This window comes from Ornithorhynchus anatinus, chromosome 2, assembly GCF_004115215.2.
Source record: "Ornithorhynchus anatinus isolate Pmale09 chromosome 2, mOrnAna1.pri.v4, whole genome shotgun sequence".
In the NCBI taxonomy this organism is placed as follows: Eukaryota; Metazoa; Chordata; class Mammalia; order Monotremata; family Ornithorhynchidae; genus Ornithorhynchus; species Ornithorhynchus anatinus.
In genome coordinates, this window is record NC_041729.1 from 4081986 (window position 1) to 4096080 (window position 14095).

Consider the following 14095-nt stretch of genomic DNA (forward strand, 5'->3'; position numbering starts at 1 on the left):
TCCTGTGTGCAGAGCACTGGACTAAGCGTTTGGAGGAGGACAGTACGATAATAAGGAGACACATTTCCTGCCCACAGTGAGCTTTCAGTCTAGAGGGGGAGGCAGTTATTGTAAAGAAATGAATTACGGCTTTGGACATACGTGCGGTGGGGCTGAGGTGAAGGTGAATAAAGGGAGCTAATCAGGGCGATGCGCAAGGGAGTAGGAGAAGAGGAAAGGAGGGCGTAGTCAGGGAAGGCCTCTTGGAGGAGGTGGGTCTTCAGGAAGGCTTTGAAGCGGGGGACAGTCATTGTCTGGGGGATCTGAGGAGGGAGGGCGTCCAGGCCAGAGGCGGGATGTGGGCGAGAGGTCGGCGGCGAGACAGAGGAGATGGAGGGACGGGGGAAGGTGGGCGTTCGAGGAGCGGAGGGTGCGGGACGGGTCGGAGTAGGAGAGCGGCGAGGGGAGGTCGGAGGGGGCGAGGGGCCGGACGCCTTTAAAGGAGTTTCTTTTCGACGTCGAGGCGGGTGGGCAACCACTGGAGGTTCCCCGGGAGCGGGGAAACGTGGCCTGAAGGTTTTTGTAGAAAAATGAGGCGGGCGGCGGAGCGAAGTGTGGACCGGGGGGGGGGGAGAGACGGGAGGCCGGGAGGTCGGCGAGGAGGCCGACGCAGGAATGGAGGCCGGATAAGTGATGGGATTTACGTGGAGGGAGAGGAAAGGGCGGGTTTTAGTGGGTCCCGGACCCGCTTCGCCCCCGTCCCGGGGCTGTGGAACCAAGATTGACCCTCCCTCTGTCCCCGGCTGGGCGCGTGGGGGTCCTCTCGCCTCCTAAGCTCTTGGTGGGCAGGGAATGGGTCTGTTCTGTGGTTCTCTTGGACTCTCCCAGGCGCTTAGTACAGCGCTCCGCACCCGGGAAACGCTCAGTGAATTCCACCGACTGACGTGTGGCCCGTCTCGCGTCTGTCCGCCGCAGGGTCCGGGTGCTGGACGTGCGCAGCCGCTCGCCGCTGTCGTCCCTCTACGCCCACCCGCTGGGGGTGTCGGCCGTCCAGATGGACGACTGGAAGGTCGTCAGCGGAGGAGAGGAGGGCCTGGTGTGCGTGTGGGACCGCCGCATGGGGACCAAGCTGTGGGAGATGCACGCCAGGTGATCCGGAGGAGAATGGTGACGGGGAGGAGGCGAAGGAGATGTGTTAAGCGCTTACTGGGTGCCAGGCACTGTACTGAGCGCCGGGGTGGAGCCAAGCGGATCGCGTCGGACGCGGTCCCCATCCCACGTGAGGCTCACGGTCTCAATCCCCATTTTACAGACGACAGAACTGAGGCCCAAAGAGGTGAAGGGACTTGCTCAAGGTCACCAAACAGACAAGTGTGGGAGCCGGGATTCTTATTATCAATAATAATAATAATAATAATGGTGTTTGTTAAGCACTTACTATGTGCTAGGCACTGTACTGAGTGCCTGGGTGGAGCCAGGCAGATCGAATCGGACACAGTCCCTGTCCCACCTGGGGCTCACAGCCTCAATCCCCATTTCACAGACGAGAGAACTGAGGCCCAGAGAAGCGAAGGCGCTCAATAAGTACAGTTGAGTGAAACAATTACCGAATGATCGAGGGGGGACTCGCGGTCTAAAAGGGAGGGAGAGGAGGGAAGCAGCGTGGCTAAGGGAAGCTTTCTGCCCTTATTATCATTATTATTATGGTGCTTGTTAAGCGCTAACTATGTGCCAGGCACTGTTCTAAGCACCGGGGGTCGATGCGAGCTAATCGGGTCGGACACCACGGGGCTCAATCTCTCAATCCCCATTTTACAGATGAGGTCCCTGAGGCCCAGAGAAGTGAGGTGAGTGGCCCAAGGTCACCCAGCTGACAAGTGGCGGAGCGGGGATTAGAACCCAGATCCTTCTGACTCCCCCCGCCCGGGCTCTAGCCACTAGGCCACACTGCTTCTCCGAGAACAGTGGGTTTGGAACTGGGAGACTGAGGGGTGCGTGGGCTCTTCTGTCCATTTTTGTCATTAATTTATTTCTATTCGTGTCTGCCTCCCCCTCTAGACTGGAAGCGCAGTGTGGGTGGGGAATGTGTTCTGTTAAGAGTATACTCTCCCAAGTGCTTAGTACAGTGCTGTGCACACAGTAAGCGCTCAATAAATTCGAGTGAATGAACGATTGAATGAATTATGAAGGCAGGAATTAATTAATTAATTAATGGGCATGGAGTTGGTCATGCCAGGGCCTGGGGAACTGCCAAAGGCCGAGAAAGAAAAACTGTCCCCCAGGAGAGACAGCTGCTGTACCTCATTCATTCACTGTCATATTTATTAAGCTCTTCTTGTGTGCAGAGCACTCTGCTAAGTGCTTGGGAAAGAACAGTACAATAATAATAACAGTAATCATGCTATTTGTTAAGCGCTTACTATGTGCCAAGCGCTGTTCTAAGCACTGGGGGAGATACAAGGTCATCAGGTTGTCCCACGTGGGGCTCCCGGTCTTCGTCCCCATTTTCCAGATGAGGGAACTGAGGCCCAGAGAAGTGAAGCGACTTGCCCAAAGTCCCCCAGGTGACAAGCGGCGGAGCCGGGATTAGAACCCACGACCTCGGACTCCCAAGCCTCTGCTCGTTCCACTGAGCCCCGCTACAGTGACAATCCCCGCCCACAACGAGCTCACAATCTCGAGGGGTTCTCTGCTCTCCATACCTCCGGTCCTTCAATCAACCAGGCAGTCAGTGGTATTTACCGAGCACTTACCGTGTACAGAGCCCTGGACTAGACTCCCCCTTCTCCCCCTTCTAGACTGTGAGCCCTTTGTTGGGCAGGGATGGTCTCTGTTGCCGAACTGTACTTCCCAAATGCTTAGTACAGTGCTCTGCGCACAGTAGGCGCTCAATAAATACGATGGAAGGAATGAAGAAATGCATGACTGAGCGCTGGGGAGTCCAATCCACCAGGCTAGATAGACCCGTTCCCTTCCTCCCCTTCTCTCTGTGAGAAGCAGCGGGGCTTAGTGGAAGGAGCCCGGGCTGGGGAGTCAGAGGACATGGGTTCTAATCCCGGCTCCGCCGCTTGTCTGCCGGGTGACCCTGGGCACATCGCTTCACTTGAGAAGCAGCGTGGCTCAGGGGAAAGAGCCCGGGCTTGGGAGTCAGAGTTCGTGGGTTTGAAGCCCGGCTCCGCCACTCGTCAGCTGTGTGACTGTGGGCGGGTCATTTCACTTCTCTGGGCCTCAGTGACCTCATCTGGAAAATGGGGATTAACTATGAGCCTCACGTGGGGCAACCTGATGACCCTGTATTCATTCAATAGTATTTATTGAGCGCTTACTATGGGCAGAGCACCATACTAAGCGCTTAGAATGTACAATTTGGCAACAGATAGAGAGAATCCCTGCCCATTGGTGGGCTTACCCCCCGCAGCGCTTAGAACAGTGCTCTGCACATAGTAAGCGCCTAACAAATACCAACATTATTATTATTCTCATTATTGTTATTCTCCAGGCCTCAGTTGCCTCATGGGGATGGAGACTGTGAGCCCCACGTGGGACAACCTGATTTCCTTGTATCTACCTGGCGCTTAGAACAGTGCTTGGCTTAACATTTACCATTATTAGTAAGCTCTTAACAAATGCCATTATTATCATTATCATTATTATTATTATTATTATTATCCCAGCTCTGCCACTTGTCAGCTGTGTGACTGTGGGCAAGTCACTTCTCTGTGCCTCCGTTACCTCATCTGTAAAATGGGGATGAAGACTGTGAGCCTCACGTGGGACAAGCTGATGACCCTGTATCTCCCCCCAGCGCTTAGAACAGTGCTCTGCACATAGTAAGCGCTTAACAGGCACCATAATAATAATGATAATAAGGGCAGAAAGAAAGCTTCCCTTAGCCACGCTGCTTCCCTCCTCTCCCTCCCTCTTAGACCGCGAGTCTAAGCAGCGTGGCGTGGCTCAGTGGAAAGAGCACGGGCTTTGGAGTCAGGGCTCATGAGTTCGAATCCCGGCTCTGCCACTTGTCGGCTGTGTGACTGTGGGCGAGTCACTTCACTTCTCTGGGCCTCAGTTCCCTCATCTGTAAAATGGGGGTTAAGACTGTGAGCCCCACGTGGGACAACCTGATTCCCCTAGGTCTACCCCAGCGCTTAGAACAGTGCTCGGCACATAGTAAGCGCTTAACAAATACCAACATTATTATTATTATTATTAACAAATCCCAACATTATCATTATTATTATTATTATTATTCTTCGCTCTCCGCTCAGACCTCCGAGCTGCACTAGCCCTGCTGTACCTCGCTGTTCCACAGGGTGGCGCCGGCAGCCCTCTGGTTTCCCAGCGTCCAGACCCAAAAGCCACAGCCGAGGTTGGGCCTGTCATTCATTCATTCAGTCCTATTTATTGGGCGCTTACTATGTGCACAGCACTGTACTAAGCGCCTGGGAGAGTCCGACAGAACAATAAACTGATGCTTTCCCTCCCCTCAGTGAGCAAGAGCCCGGGCTTGGGAGTCAGAGGTCATGACTTCTAGTCCCGGCTCTGCCCCTTGTCAGCTGGGTGACTTTGGGCCAGTCACTTCACTTCTCTGGGCCTCAGTGACCCCATCTGTAAAATGGGGATGAAGACTGTGAGCCTTGTGTCTACCCTCTGTTGCCGACTTGTTCATTCCAAGCGCTTAGTACAGTGCTCTGCACATAGTAAGCGCTCAATAAATACTGTTGAATGAATGAATGAATGAATACCCCAGCGCTTAGAACAGTGCTTGGCACATAGTAAGCGTTTAACCAATACCAACATTATTATTATTATTATTATTATTATTATTAGAAGGGAAGACAGACATTGATAGAACTAAGGAATTGGCAGATGGGGACCTAAGCGGGGCTGGGCTGGGGGGATGAAGAAAGAGAGCGAGTCGGGGCGGCGCAGAAGGGAGGGAGCGTGGTTTAGCGGCAAGAGCCCGGGCTGGGGAGTCAGGGGTCACGGGTTTTAATCCCGGCTCCGCCGCTTATCAGCTTTGTCACTTTTAGCAAGCCACTCAACTTCTCTGTGCCTCAGTGACCTCATCTGTTAAATGGGGATGGATACTGCGAGCCCCACGTGGGACAACCTGTTTACCTTTTATCTACCTCAGTGCCTAGAAGAGTGCTTGGCTCATAATAAGCGCTTAAATACCATCATCGTCATCAAGAGGAAAAGGGGGGCTTAGTTTGGGGAGGCTTCTTGGAGGAGATGGGCTTTCAGTAAGACTTTGAAGCAGGGGAGAGGAATAGCATTGGTGAAAGGGAACATGGGTCTCAGCCTGAGTGGCCCAGAGGAGAGTGGACTGGTCCTCTTTATTTTTGTTTATGGCATATGTTAAGCGCTTACTATGTGCCAGACTCTGTGCTGAGCGCTAGGGTAGATAATAATGTTGGTATTTGTTAAGCGCTTACTATGAGCAGAACACTGTTCTAAGCTCTGGGGTGGATACAGGGTCATCAGATTGTCCCACATGGGGCTCACAGTCTTCATCCCCGTTTTACAGCTGAGGTAACTGAGACCCAGAGAAGTGAAGTGACTTGCCCACAGTCACACAGTTGACAAGTGGCAGAGCCGGGATTCGAACTCATGACCTCTGACTCCCAAGCCCGGACTCTTTCCACTGAGCCACGCTGAGATAAAGCTCATCAGGTTGGACGCAGCTATTGTCCCACATGGGGCTCATAGTCTCAATCCCCACTTTACAGATGGGGCTACTGACGCCCCAAGAAGTGAAGTGACTCGCTCAAGGACACACAGTAGCCTAGTGGTAGAGCCGGGATTAGAACCCAGGCCAGTTCAACGGTCAATCAGTTGATTTACTGAGCACTTACCCTGTGCAGAACTTTACCGAGCACCGTAGGGCAGAAACACCCGAGGACCAGCGGGGAAGCAAGGTGGCCTAATAATTATTATTATTATGGCATATGTTAAGTGCTTACTATGTGCAAAGCACTGTTCCAAGTGCTGCGGAGGATTCAGGGTCATCAGGTTGTCCCACGTGGGGCTCGCAGACTTCATCCCCACTTTCCAGATGAGGTCACTGAGGCCCAGAGAAGTTAAGGGGCTTGCCAAAGTCACACAGCTGACAAGCGGTGGAGCCGGGATTTGAACCCAAGACCTCTGACTCCCAAGCCCGGGCACTTTCCACTGAGCCTCTCTGAGTCCGTAAGCTTGCTTTGGGCAGGAATCTTTCTGTTTATTGTTCTGTTGGACTCTTCCAGGCGTTAAGCACAGTGCTGTACACACAGTAAGCGCTCAATCCATCCCGTGGTTGGATTGCTTGATTGCCGGGTGAGCTTCTAGACTAACACTGTGGGCTTGAAATGTGTCCGTTTATTGTTCCGGCGTCCTCCTGCAGGTGCTTAGTACAGCGCTCTGAACACATTAAGTGCTCAGTAAATGCAGTCGAGAAGCAGCGTGGCTTAGTGGAAAGAACCCAGGCTTGGGAGTCAGAGGTCGTGGGTTCCAATCCCCGCTCCACCACTTATCGGCTTGTGTGACTTTGGGCATTCTTCTGTGCCTCACCGACCTCATCTGTAAAAGGGGGATGAAGACTGTGGCCCCACTTGGGACAGTCTGCTTACCTTGTATCTACCCCAGAGCTTAGACCAGTGCTGGGCACATAGTAAGCACTTAGCAAATACCACCGTCGTCATTATTATTATCTTTACAAGTGAAGGGATGAATGAACGAACGAACCCCCTCCCGCCCCCGGCTGTGTCGTAGGCACCCTGTGCGTCACGTCTGGTTCAACGCTCACAGCCTCATCACGGCCAACGTGCCCGACGAGAAGACGCCCCGCGGAGCCAGCCTCACGGACGATGACCTGACCGCTCACCGAAGGTCGGGACAACCGGGGGGGACGGGGGGCGGGACGGTCCGGCCGTGCATCGCTCCCGTTCGTGGGCCAGGATCAGAGGCACACTGATCAGAACAATAATCGTGGTATTTGGGAAGCGCTTGCCGTGTGCCAGGCCCTTCCCGGGTGCAGAGCCCCGTGCTAAGCGCTTGGGAGAGTCCAGTACAACGGCGTCGGTAGACCCGTTTCCTCCCCGCCCCCGCTTCTCTCGGCTCGGGCTCTTGGAGCGGCACTGAACGCCGGGGTGGATAGAAGCCCATCGGGTTGGACACCGTCCCTGTCCCCCACGGGGCTCCCGGACTTAATCCCCATTTTACAGATGAGAGAACTGAGGCCCAGAGAAGGGAGGCGACTCGCCCCAGGTCCCACGGCAGAAGAGGGGCGGAGCCGGGATTAGAACCCGGGTCCTTCGGTCTCCCGGGCTCTAGCCACTAGGCCACGCTGCTTCTCACAGATGTCAGGGTGTAAACCGGGGTTAGAGGGGTTCGGGATGGGGACCCCCTCTCTCCGGCTGCTCCCCTAGACAGTTTCAAAGGTTTCCCCCCTTTTCCTTCCCCAGCAAATGTTTGCGGGTGTCCCCGTCCCTGGGTGACGGCGGCCCCGGCGGGAGTTTGAGGTGTCTGGCGCGGGCTCTGCCCAGATTTTCGGCCCGGAGAAGGGGCGGGGATGGCCCGGGTCCACGCAGGCCCGGACAGGACGGGTCTCGCGTCTCTCCATCCCGACCCCGACCGCCGGGGTCCCCTTTGGAATGGAGAAGCAGCGTGGCGTAGCGGACAGAGCCCGGGCCTGGGAGTCGGAAGGTTACGGGTTCTAATCCCGGCTCCGCCGCCGGCCTGCTGGGTGGCTTGGGCGAGTCACTCCTGGGCCTCAGTTCCCTCATCTGCAAAATGGGGATGAAGACCGTGAGCCCCACGGGGGACGGGGATTGGGTCCAACCCGATTCGCTTGGATCCACCCCGGCGCTTACGGAACAGAGCGAGCGCTTAACAAATACCATCGTTATTTTTATCCCGGGCAGTGGTTGGGGCGCAGGCGGCGGGCTTGACGGGCGCCGTGGGTCACCCGGGCGGTTCTTCCCACAGGCACCGGGGCATCATCCAGGCCTACGAGTTCTCGGCGGAGCGGCCGGCCCGGGAGAGCGTCCTCCCCATCTGCCGCTCGTCCTACGACGAGGTGACCGGCTACAACTACAACATCGGCCTGGCCGTCCCCTACGACAACATTTAGGGCCGGGGGCGGCCGGACCGGGCCGCACCAGGCCGGGGCAGCGCGTCTCGGAGCCGGGGGGGGACCAGGATGGGGGGCGTTCTCCGGGGCTGGGGGCTGGGGAAGGAGATCCGGGTGGCGGTGGAGGGAGGGTGGGGGGATTCCCAGCAGAGCCCGCGTTGAGGCTCCAGGCCAAGCTGTCGCCGAGGTGCCCCGCGCCCGGGGCTTCTTGCCGCCCATTATCCAGCGAGATCCTTTGGTTGCCCTCTCTGGGACTCAACCCATCCGCGGTTCGGCCGGCGGAGATTTCCGGAAACTTCACGGCACCGAGTGGCTCCACCTGCCCTCTGCCTTTTACCGTCTGTCAAGTTTTCAGGCTCCGGGAGGCCTGCAGCAGCGGGCGGGACTCCAATTAGACTCTAAGACCTCACCTACCGACGGAGCGCCCCAAACCCTCCCAGGGATCGGCTCCGAAAGTCGGTTCCGCTGGTGGTCGCGTCCGCGCAAGGGCGGCGTGAGGTGGGGAGCGTCTGCATGCTCAGCCCGGACGGGAGCACCTTCCGGCTCCCAGCGTCTTCCTCTCTTCCGGGGAAACTGTGCCGAGCGCTCAGGTCCGCGAGGAGTGGGAGGAGGGGAAGAAGGAAGAGGAGGAAGAGAATGAGGAGGAATGGGAGAAGAAAGAGAATGAGGAGGAGGAGGAAGAGAAGAGAAGGGGGGGGGGAGAAGAGGAGGAAGAGAATGAGGAAGGAGGAGAAGGAAGAGAAGGAGGAAGGGGAGAAGAGGAAGAAAATGATGAGAAAGAGGAGGGGGAGAAGAGGAGGAGGAAGAGAAGGAGGAACAAAAGCAGCCATCCAACAACATGCCTCTTTTCAGTCCGGAGAGAAGGGTTTTTCTCCCCACTTCCCGCCATTCTGGGAAAGAGGCTCCTGTCCCCCCTCAGTTTCTCTCTCCCCTCCGACGATCACAGAGGAAACCCTTCACTCCCGCCAGCAAAATCCCCTCTTTGATATTTCTCGCGTTGGCCACGTGACTCGGGCTAGTTCTCTCCACTTGATTGCGTCAGTGGAAAACGGAAGCGGACCACTAGGCGCAATATATATATTTTCTCACAGTAAAAGCTCGCCTCGACTCCCGTCTTCTTTCGTGGGCCCGTCGAGGCCCGGAGCGGGAAGGGATCTCCCGAGGTCCACCGGGCCAGCCTCCTGCCGCGGGGCGGGCGAGGGTTAAACCACCGGGACCTGGGGCCCGACAGAAGTCCGATTGACTCCAGCCGGAATCGGGGAGTGGTGGGGGTCACGTCACAACAGGTCAAGGTGACGCAGAAGGGAGTGGGAGAAGGAGGGTGTAGTCGGGGAAGGCCTCTTGGAGGAGATGGGCCGTCAGTAAGGCTTTGAAGGGAGGGAGAGTCATCGTCTGTGGGATATGAGGAGGGAGGGCGTTCCAGGCCCGTGGTAGGACACGGGCCAGAGTGCTCATAACAGTGCTTTTCACACGGTAGACTGTAAAGTCCTTGTGCGTAGAGGTTATGTCTACCAATTGTGCCGTCCCGAGCGCTTGCTCGATTTGCTCTGCACATAGTAAACGCCCAATAAGTAGCAGAGAAGCAGCATGGCTGAGTGGCGAGAGCCCGGACTTGGGAGTCAGAAGTCGTGGGTTCTAATCCCGGGCCCGCCACTTGTGGGCTGTTTGACTTTGGGCCACTCATTTCACTCCTCTTGGCCTCAGTGACCTCATCTGGAAAATGGGGATGAAGACCCTGAGCCCCACGCCGGACAACCTGATGACCTTGTATCTACCCCAGCGCTGAGAACAGTGCTTGGCACAGAGTAAGAGCTTAATAAATACCGTCATCATTATTACTATGAATGGATTGCAGGGTCAGCCACCGCGCCTGTCAGCCGCTCCTTCGGGCAGGAGTTGGCAGCCCCGAGCCCGGGAAGGGCAAGAGAAAGGGGAATTCCTTGGGGGAAAGTGAAGGTTCGGTGCCTCTCGGAAAGGGGTGAAGACGAAGGAGGGGGCAGAAGAGGGGGACGGGGGGACTTTCCTGACTTGCAGCAGGCAGCAGCCACCCGCGGGACTTCCGCGCTCAGCCTCGAGTCAAGGGAATAATAATAACTGAGGTATTTAAGCGCTTACTATGTGCTGGCTGTTGTACTGAACGCTGGAGTCGATACAAGATAATCGGATCGGAGCCGGTCCCTGTCCCACATCGCCTAGTGGATAGTAGGAATCAGAAGGTTCTAATCCCGGCTCCACCACTTTTCTGCTGTAAGACCTTGGGCGAGTCACTTCATTTCTCTGGGCCTCAGTTGCTTCATCTGTAAAATGGGGATGGAGACTGTGAGCCCCACAAAGACTGTGCCTACTCGATACGCTGGCAGGGACCGTATCTGTTGCCGACTTGTTCATTCCAAGCGCTTAGTACAGTGCTCTGCACGTCGTAAGCGCTCAGTGAATACTATTGAATGAAAGTGTCCAACCCAGCGCTTAGTACAGTGCCTGGAACATAGTAAGCACTTACCAGATTCCATCATTATTATCATTATTAGGGTGCCAGTCAATCCCCGTTTTCCAGATGAGGTATATCGTACTCTCCCGAGTGCTTAGTACAGTGCTCGGCGCACAGTGAGCGCTCGATAGATACGATTGACCGACTGACTCGACCTTTGAACTCGCCACCAGCCTCGTCCCGTCGCCTGCGGCCAGGGCGATGCCGTGGACCCAGACGCCGCCCCCGTCCAGGAGGGAAGCCGGCCCCCCACCCACCCTCCTCACCCCCGACCGGAATGGGCCCGGTCAGCCGGCCCTTTAGCCGCAAGGTGAGACTCAATCCATGGCATTTATTGAGCGCTCACTGTGTGCAGAGCACTGTAGTAAGCGCTTGGGAAAGTCCAGTACGTACAGTTGGTAGACCCGTTCCCCACCCACAGCGAGCTTCCGGTCCTGAGGGAGAGAAACAGGACCTTCTGGAGTCCCCGCTTCCAAGACGCCTGAACGGGAGCCGGCCCCCAGAGTCGTATAGTACTTTCCCAAACGCTTAGTACAGTGCTCTGCACACAGTAAGCGCTCAATAAATACGAATGAAGGAACGAAGGGGCCCGGACTCTCACCAACTCTACAATATGAAGCGTCTCACTCCGTTCTGCACCTCTCTGCCTTCGCCAGCCAAGCTTTGGATGCCCCCGGCCACGTCCCCCCTCATCCATCGCCCTGGGGCTCTGACAAGACGGAACTGCCCTTCTGCCCTGCTCAAACCCCCTGCCCCCAGGGTAATAATAATAATAATGATGATGTTGGTATGGGTTAAGCGCTTACTATGTGCAGAGCACTGTTCTAAGCGCTGGGGTAGATACAGGGTAATCAGGTTGTCCACGTGGGGCTCACAGTCTTCATCCCCATTTTACAGATGAGGTAACAGGCCCAGACAAGTGAAATGACTTGCCCAAGGTCACACTGCTTCTCAAACAGTGTCCTCTGTTTGGTGCTGTGTTGTACTTTCCAAGCGCTTAGTACCATAATAATAATGTTGGTATTTGTTAAGGACTTACTATGTGCAGAGCACTGTGCTAAGCGCTGGGGTAGACACAGGGGAATCAGGCTGTCCCACGTGGGGCTCACAGTCTTAATCCCCATTTGACAGATGAGGTCACTGAGGCACAGAGAAGTTAAGCGACTCGCCCACAGTCACACAGCTGACAAGTGGCCGAGCTGGGATTCGAACCCATGACCTCTGACTCCAAAGCCCGGGCTGTTTCCACTGAGCCACAGCTGCTTCTTGTACAACGTCTGGCACACAGTAAGCACTCAATAAATACCATAATGAATGAATAATTGGGCAGAGACTCTAATAATAATTGTGGTATTTGCTAAGCGCTTACTGTGTGCCGGGCACCGTCCTGAGCGCTGGGGCGGATACAAGCAAATCGGGTCGGACGCAGTCCCCGTCCCACGTGGGGCTCACAGTCTCCATCCCCATTTTACAGATGAAGGAACGGAGGCCCGGAGAAGTAAAGTGACTTGTCCGAGCTCCCACAGCAGAATCCTCACTTTCCAGATGAGGTAACTGAGGCCCAGAGAAGTGAAGTAACTTGCCCAAGGACACACGGCGGACGTGTCGCCGAGCCGGGATTAGAACCCACGTCCTTCTGACTCCCAGACCCGGGCTCTAGCCACTAAGCCGTGCGGGGTGGGGAGAGAGCTGGTCTCCGGAGGCCCCGGGAGGGGGGGAATGAGAGGACGCCAAGCTAGAGGCAGGGGACTGGACTCAGTGACCCCGAGTGTAGGGTCCAGCAGGGACCGGGATGGTGACCGGAAGGTGTGGTCGAGTCCCCTTCTCCCTGCGAGGAGGAGACCGGCCTGTGCCAGGCGTGGGGAAGGCGTTGGTTGGCAAGCGGGCACCTGTAAAAGTAGCTGTAGGGACGCTGCCCGCATCAAAGGTTGGCAAACGCCAATTAACGTCTTAGGAATAAATATCCAACCCGACTGATAATTATTAGAGAGCAGAGAGGCCCCGCTCTCGGGCCCACAAATGTAGCGGTAAGGAAGCAACGTGGTTTTGGGGAAAGAACACAGGCCCGGGAGTCACAGGACGTGGGTTCTAATCCTCCATGTCTGCTGGGTGACCTTGGGCAAGTCACTTTACTCCTCTGGGCCTCAGTTCCCTCATCTGTGGGCAAGTCGCTTCACTTCTCTGTGCCTCAGTTACCTCATCTGTAAAATGGGGATTAACTGAGAGCCTCATGTGGGACAACCTGATTACCCTGTATCTACCCAGCGCTTGGAACAGTGCTCTGTACATAGTAAGCGCTTAACAAATACCAACATCATTATTATTATTATTATTATTATTATTATCAAAGGGGGATGAAGACCGTGAGCCCCATGTGGGACCGGGACTGTGTCCAACCCGATTAATCAGATAAATGTGTCTTTTTATTGTTGTATTGTCATTCATTCAGTGGTATTTATTGAGTGCTTACTGTGTGCAGAGCACTGTACTACGCGCTTGGAAAGCACAATACAGCAATAAAGAGAGACACTCCCTGCCCACCACGGGCGCTCAATAAATAGGATTGGATGAACTAATTGAGTCGGATCTACTCCCCGATCCCATCCCTGACCCGCTCCCGGGAGACCGTCCCGGTAGGCCCCAACCGGACCCGGTTGGCGCCCGAGCGACCGCGCGGCACGAGGCGGTGCCGCTTGCCAAAGCTGGACGGCAGAGGCCCTTCCCCGAGAGACAGAAAGGCCCGGCCCGCGACGGTCGGTAGCAAAACCCAGCCTTTTATTGGAAGTAAAAACGGTAGGTGAAATCCACGCCCACCCCTGCCCTGGAGAGAAAGCGACCGTGGAATCAGCAGCCAGTGGGGTATGTACAGATCAGTAGAGGGCGAGGGGCAGCCCGGGCCCCGGTGAGCCCCCCCGGTGAGCCCCAGGAGGGCTCCTCGCCCTCTGGCCCCTCGGGCAGGGCGGGCACGGGGGAGCGTCTCAGTGGCACAGGGCGATGGGCTCCACGTTCAGGAAACGCACGTGCATCTTGGTCTCGATGTCGATCCCCTGCCAGATCTGCCCAGGGACCCGGGAGGCAGAGGTTAGCGTTCGTGGATTGCTTAGTACAGTGCTCTGCACACGGTAGATGCTTGATAATTCATCGAATGAATGAGACCGGGCAGAATTCCCTGCTGATGTCCCCTCTTTGTCTTCCTCCTTCTCTTCCTCCTCTTCCCCCTCCTCCTCTTCATCCTCCTCCTATCTCATTCAGTAGTATTTATCGAGCGCTTACTATGTGCAGAGCACTGTCCTAAGCGCTTGGAATGGACAATTCGGCAACAGATAGAGACCATCCCCGCCCAGTGACGGGCTCACTCCTATCTCCTCCTGTGGGCAAGTCATTTAACTTCTCTCTGCCTCACTTACCTCCTCTGTAAGATGGGGATTAAGACTGTGAGCCCCACGTGGGACAACCTGATTCCCCTGTGTCTACCCCAGCGCTTAGAACGGTGCTCTGCACATAGTAAGCGCTTAACA

At 55.9% G+C, this 14095-nt stretch overlaps 2 protein-coding genes across 3 annotated transcripts in view; one reads left to right on the forward strand and one right to left on the reverse strand.

The window, feature by feature from the left end:
- Window positions 1–8169, forward strand: part of FBXW8 (F-box and WD repeat domain containing 8) — a 125485-nt gene extending 117316 nt beyond the window's left edge. The window contains exons 10-12 of the mRNA XM_029057600.1: window positions 955–1128; window positions 6730–6846; window positions 7945–8169. Of these exons, the coding sequence (XP_028913433.1) occupies window positions 955–1128; window positions 6730–6846; window positions 7945–8089 (436 nt within the window). The 3' untranslated portion in view covers window positions 8090–8169. The remainder of the gene's footprint in view (window positions 1–954; window positions 1129–6729; window positions 6847–7944) is intronic.
- Window positions 8170–13330: 5161 nt separating this feature from the next.
- The window catches only part of TESC (tescalcin), a 30250-nt gene continuing 29485 nt past the window's right edge, over window positions 13331–14095 (reverse strand). For both annotated transcript variants that reach the window (XM_029053410.2, XM_029053401.2), the window contains one exon: window positions 13331–13633. In XM_029053410.2, the coding sequence (XP_028909243.1) occupies window positions 13556–13633 (78 nt within the window). In that variant the 3' untranslated portion in view covers window positions 13331–13555. The remainder of the gene's footprint in view (window positions 13634–14095) is intronic.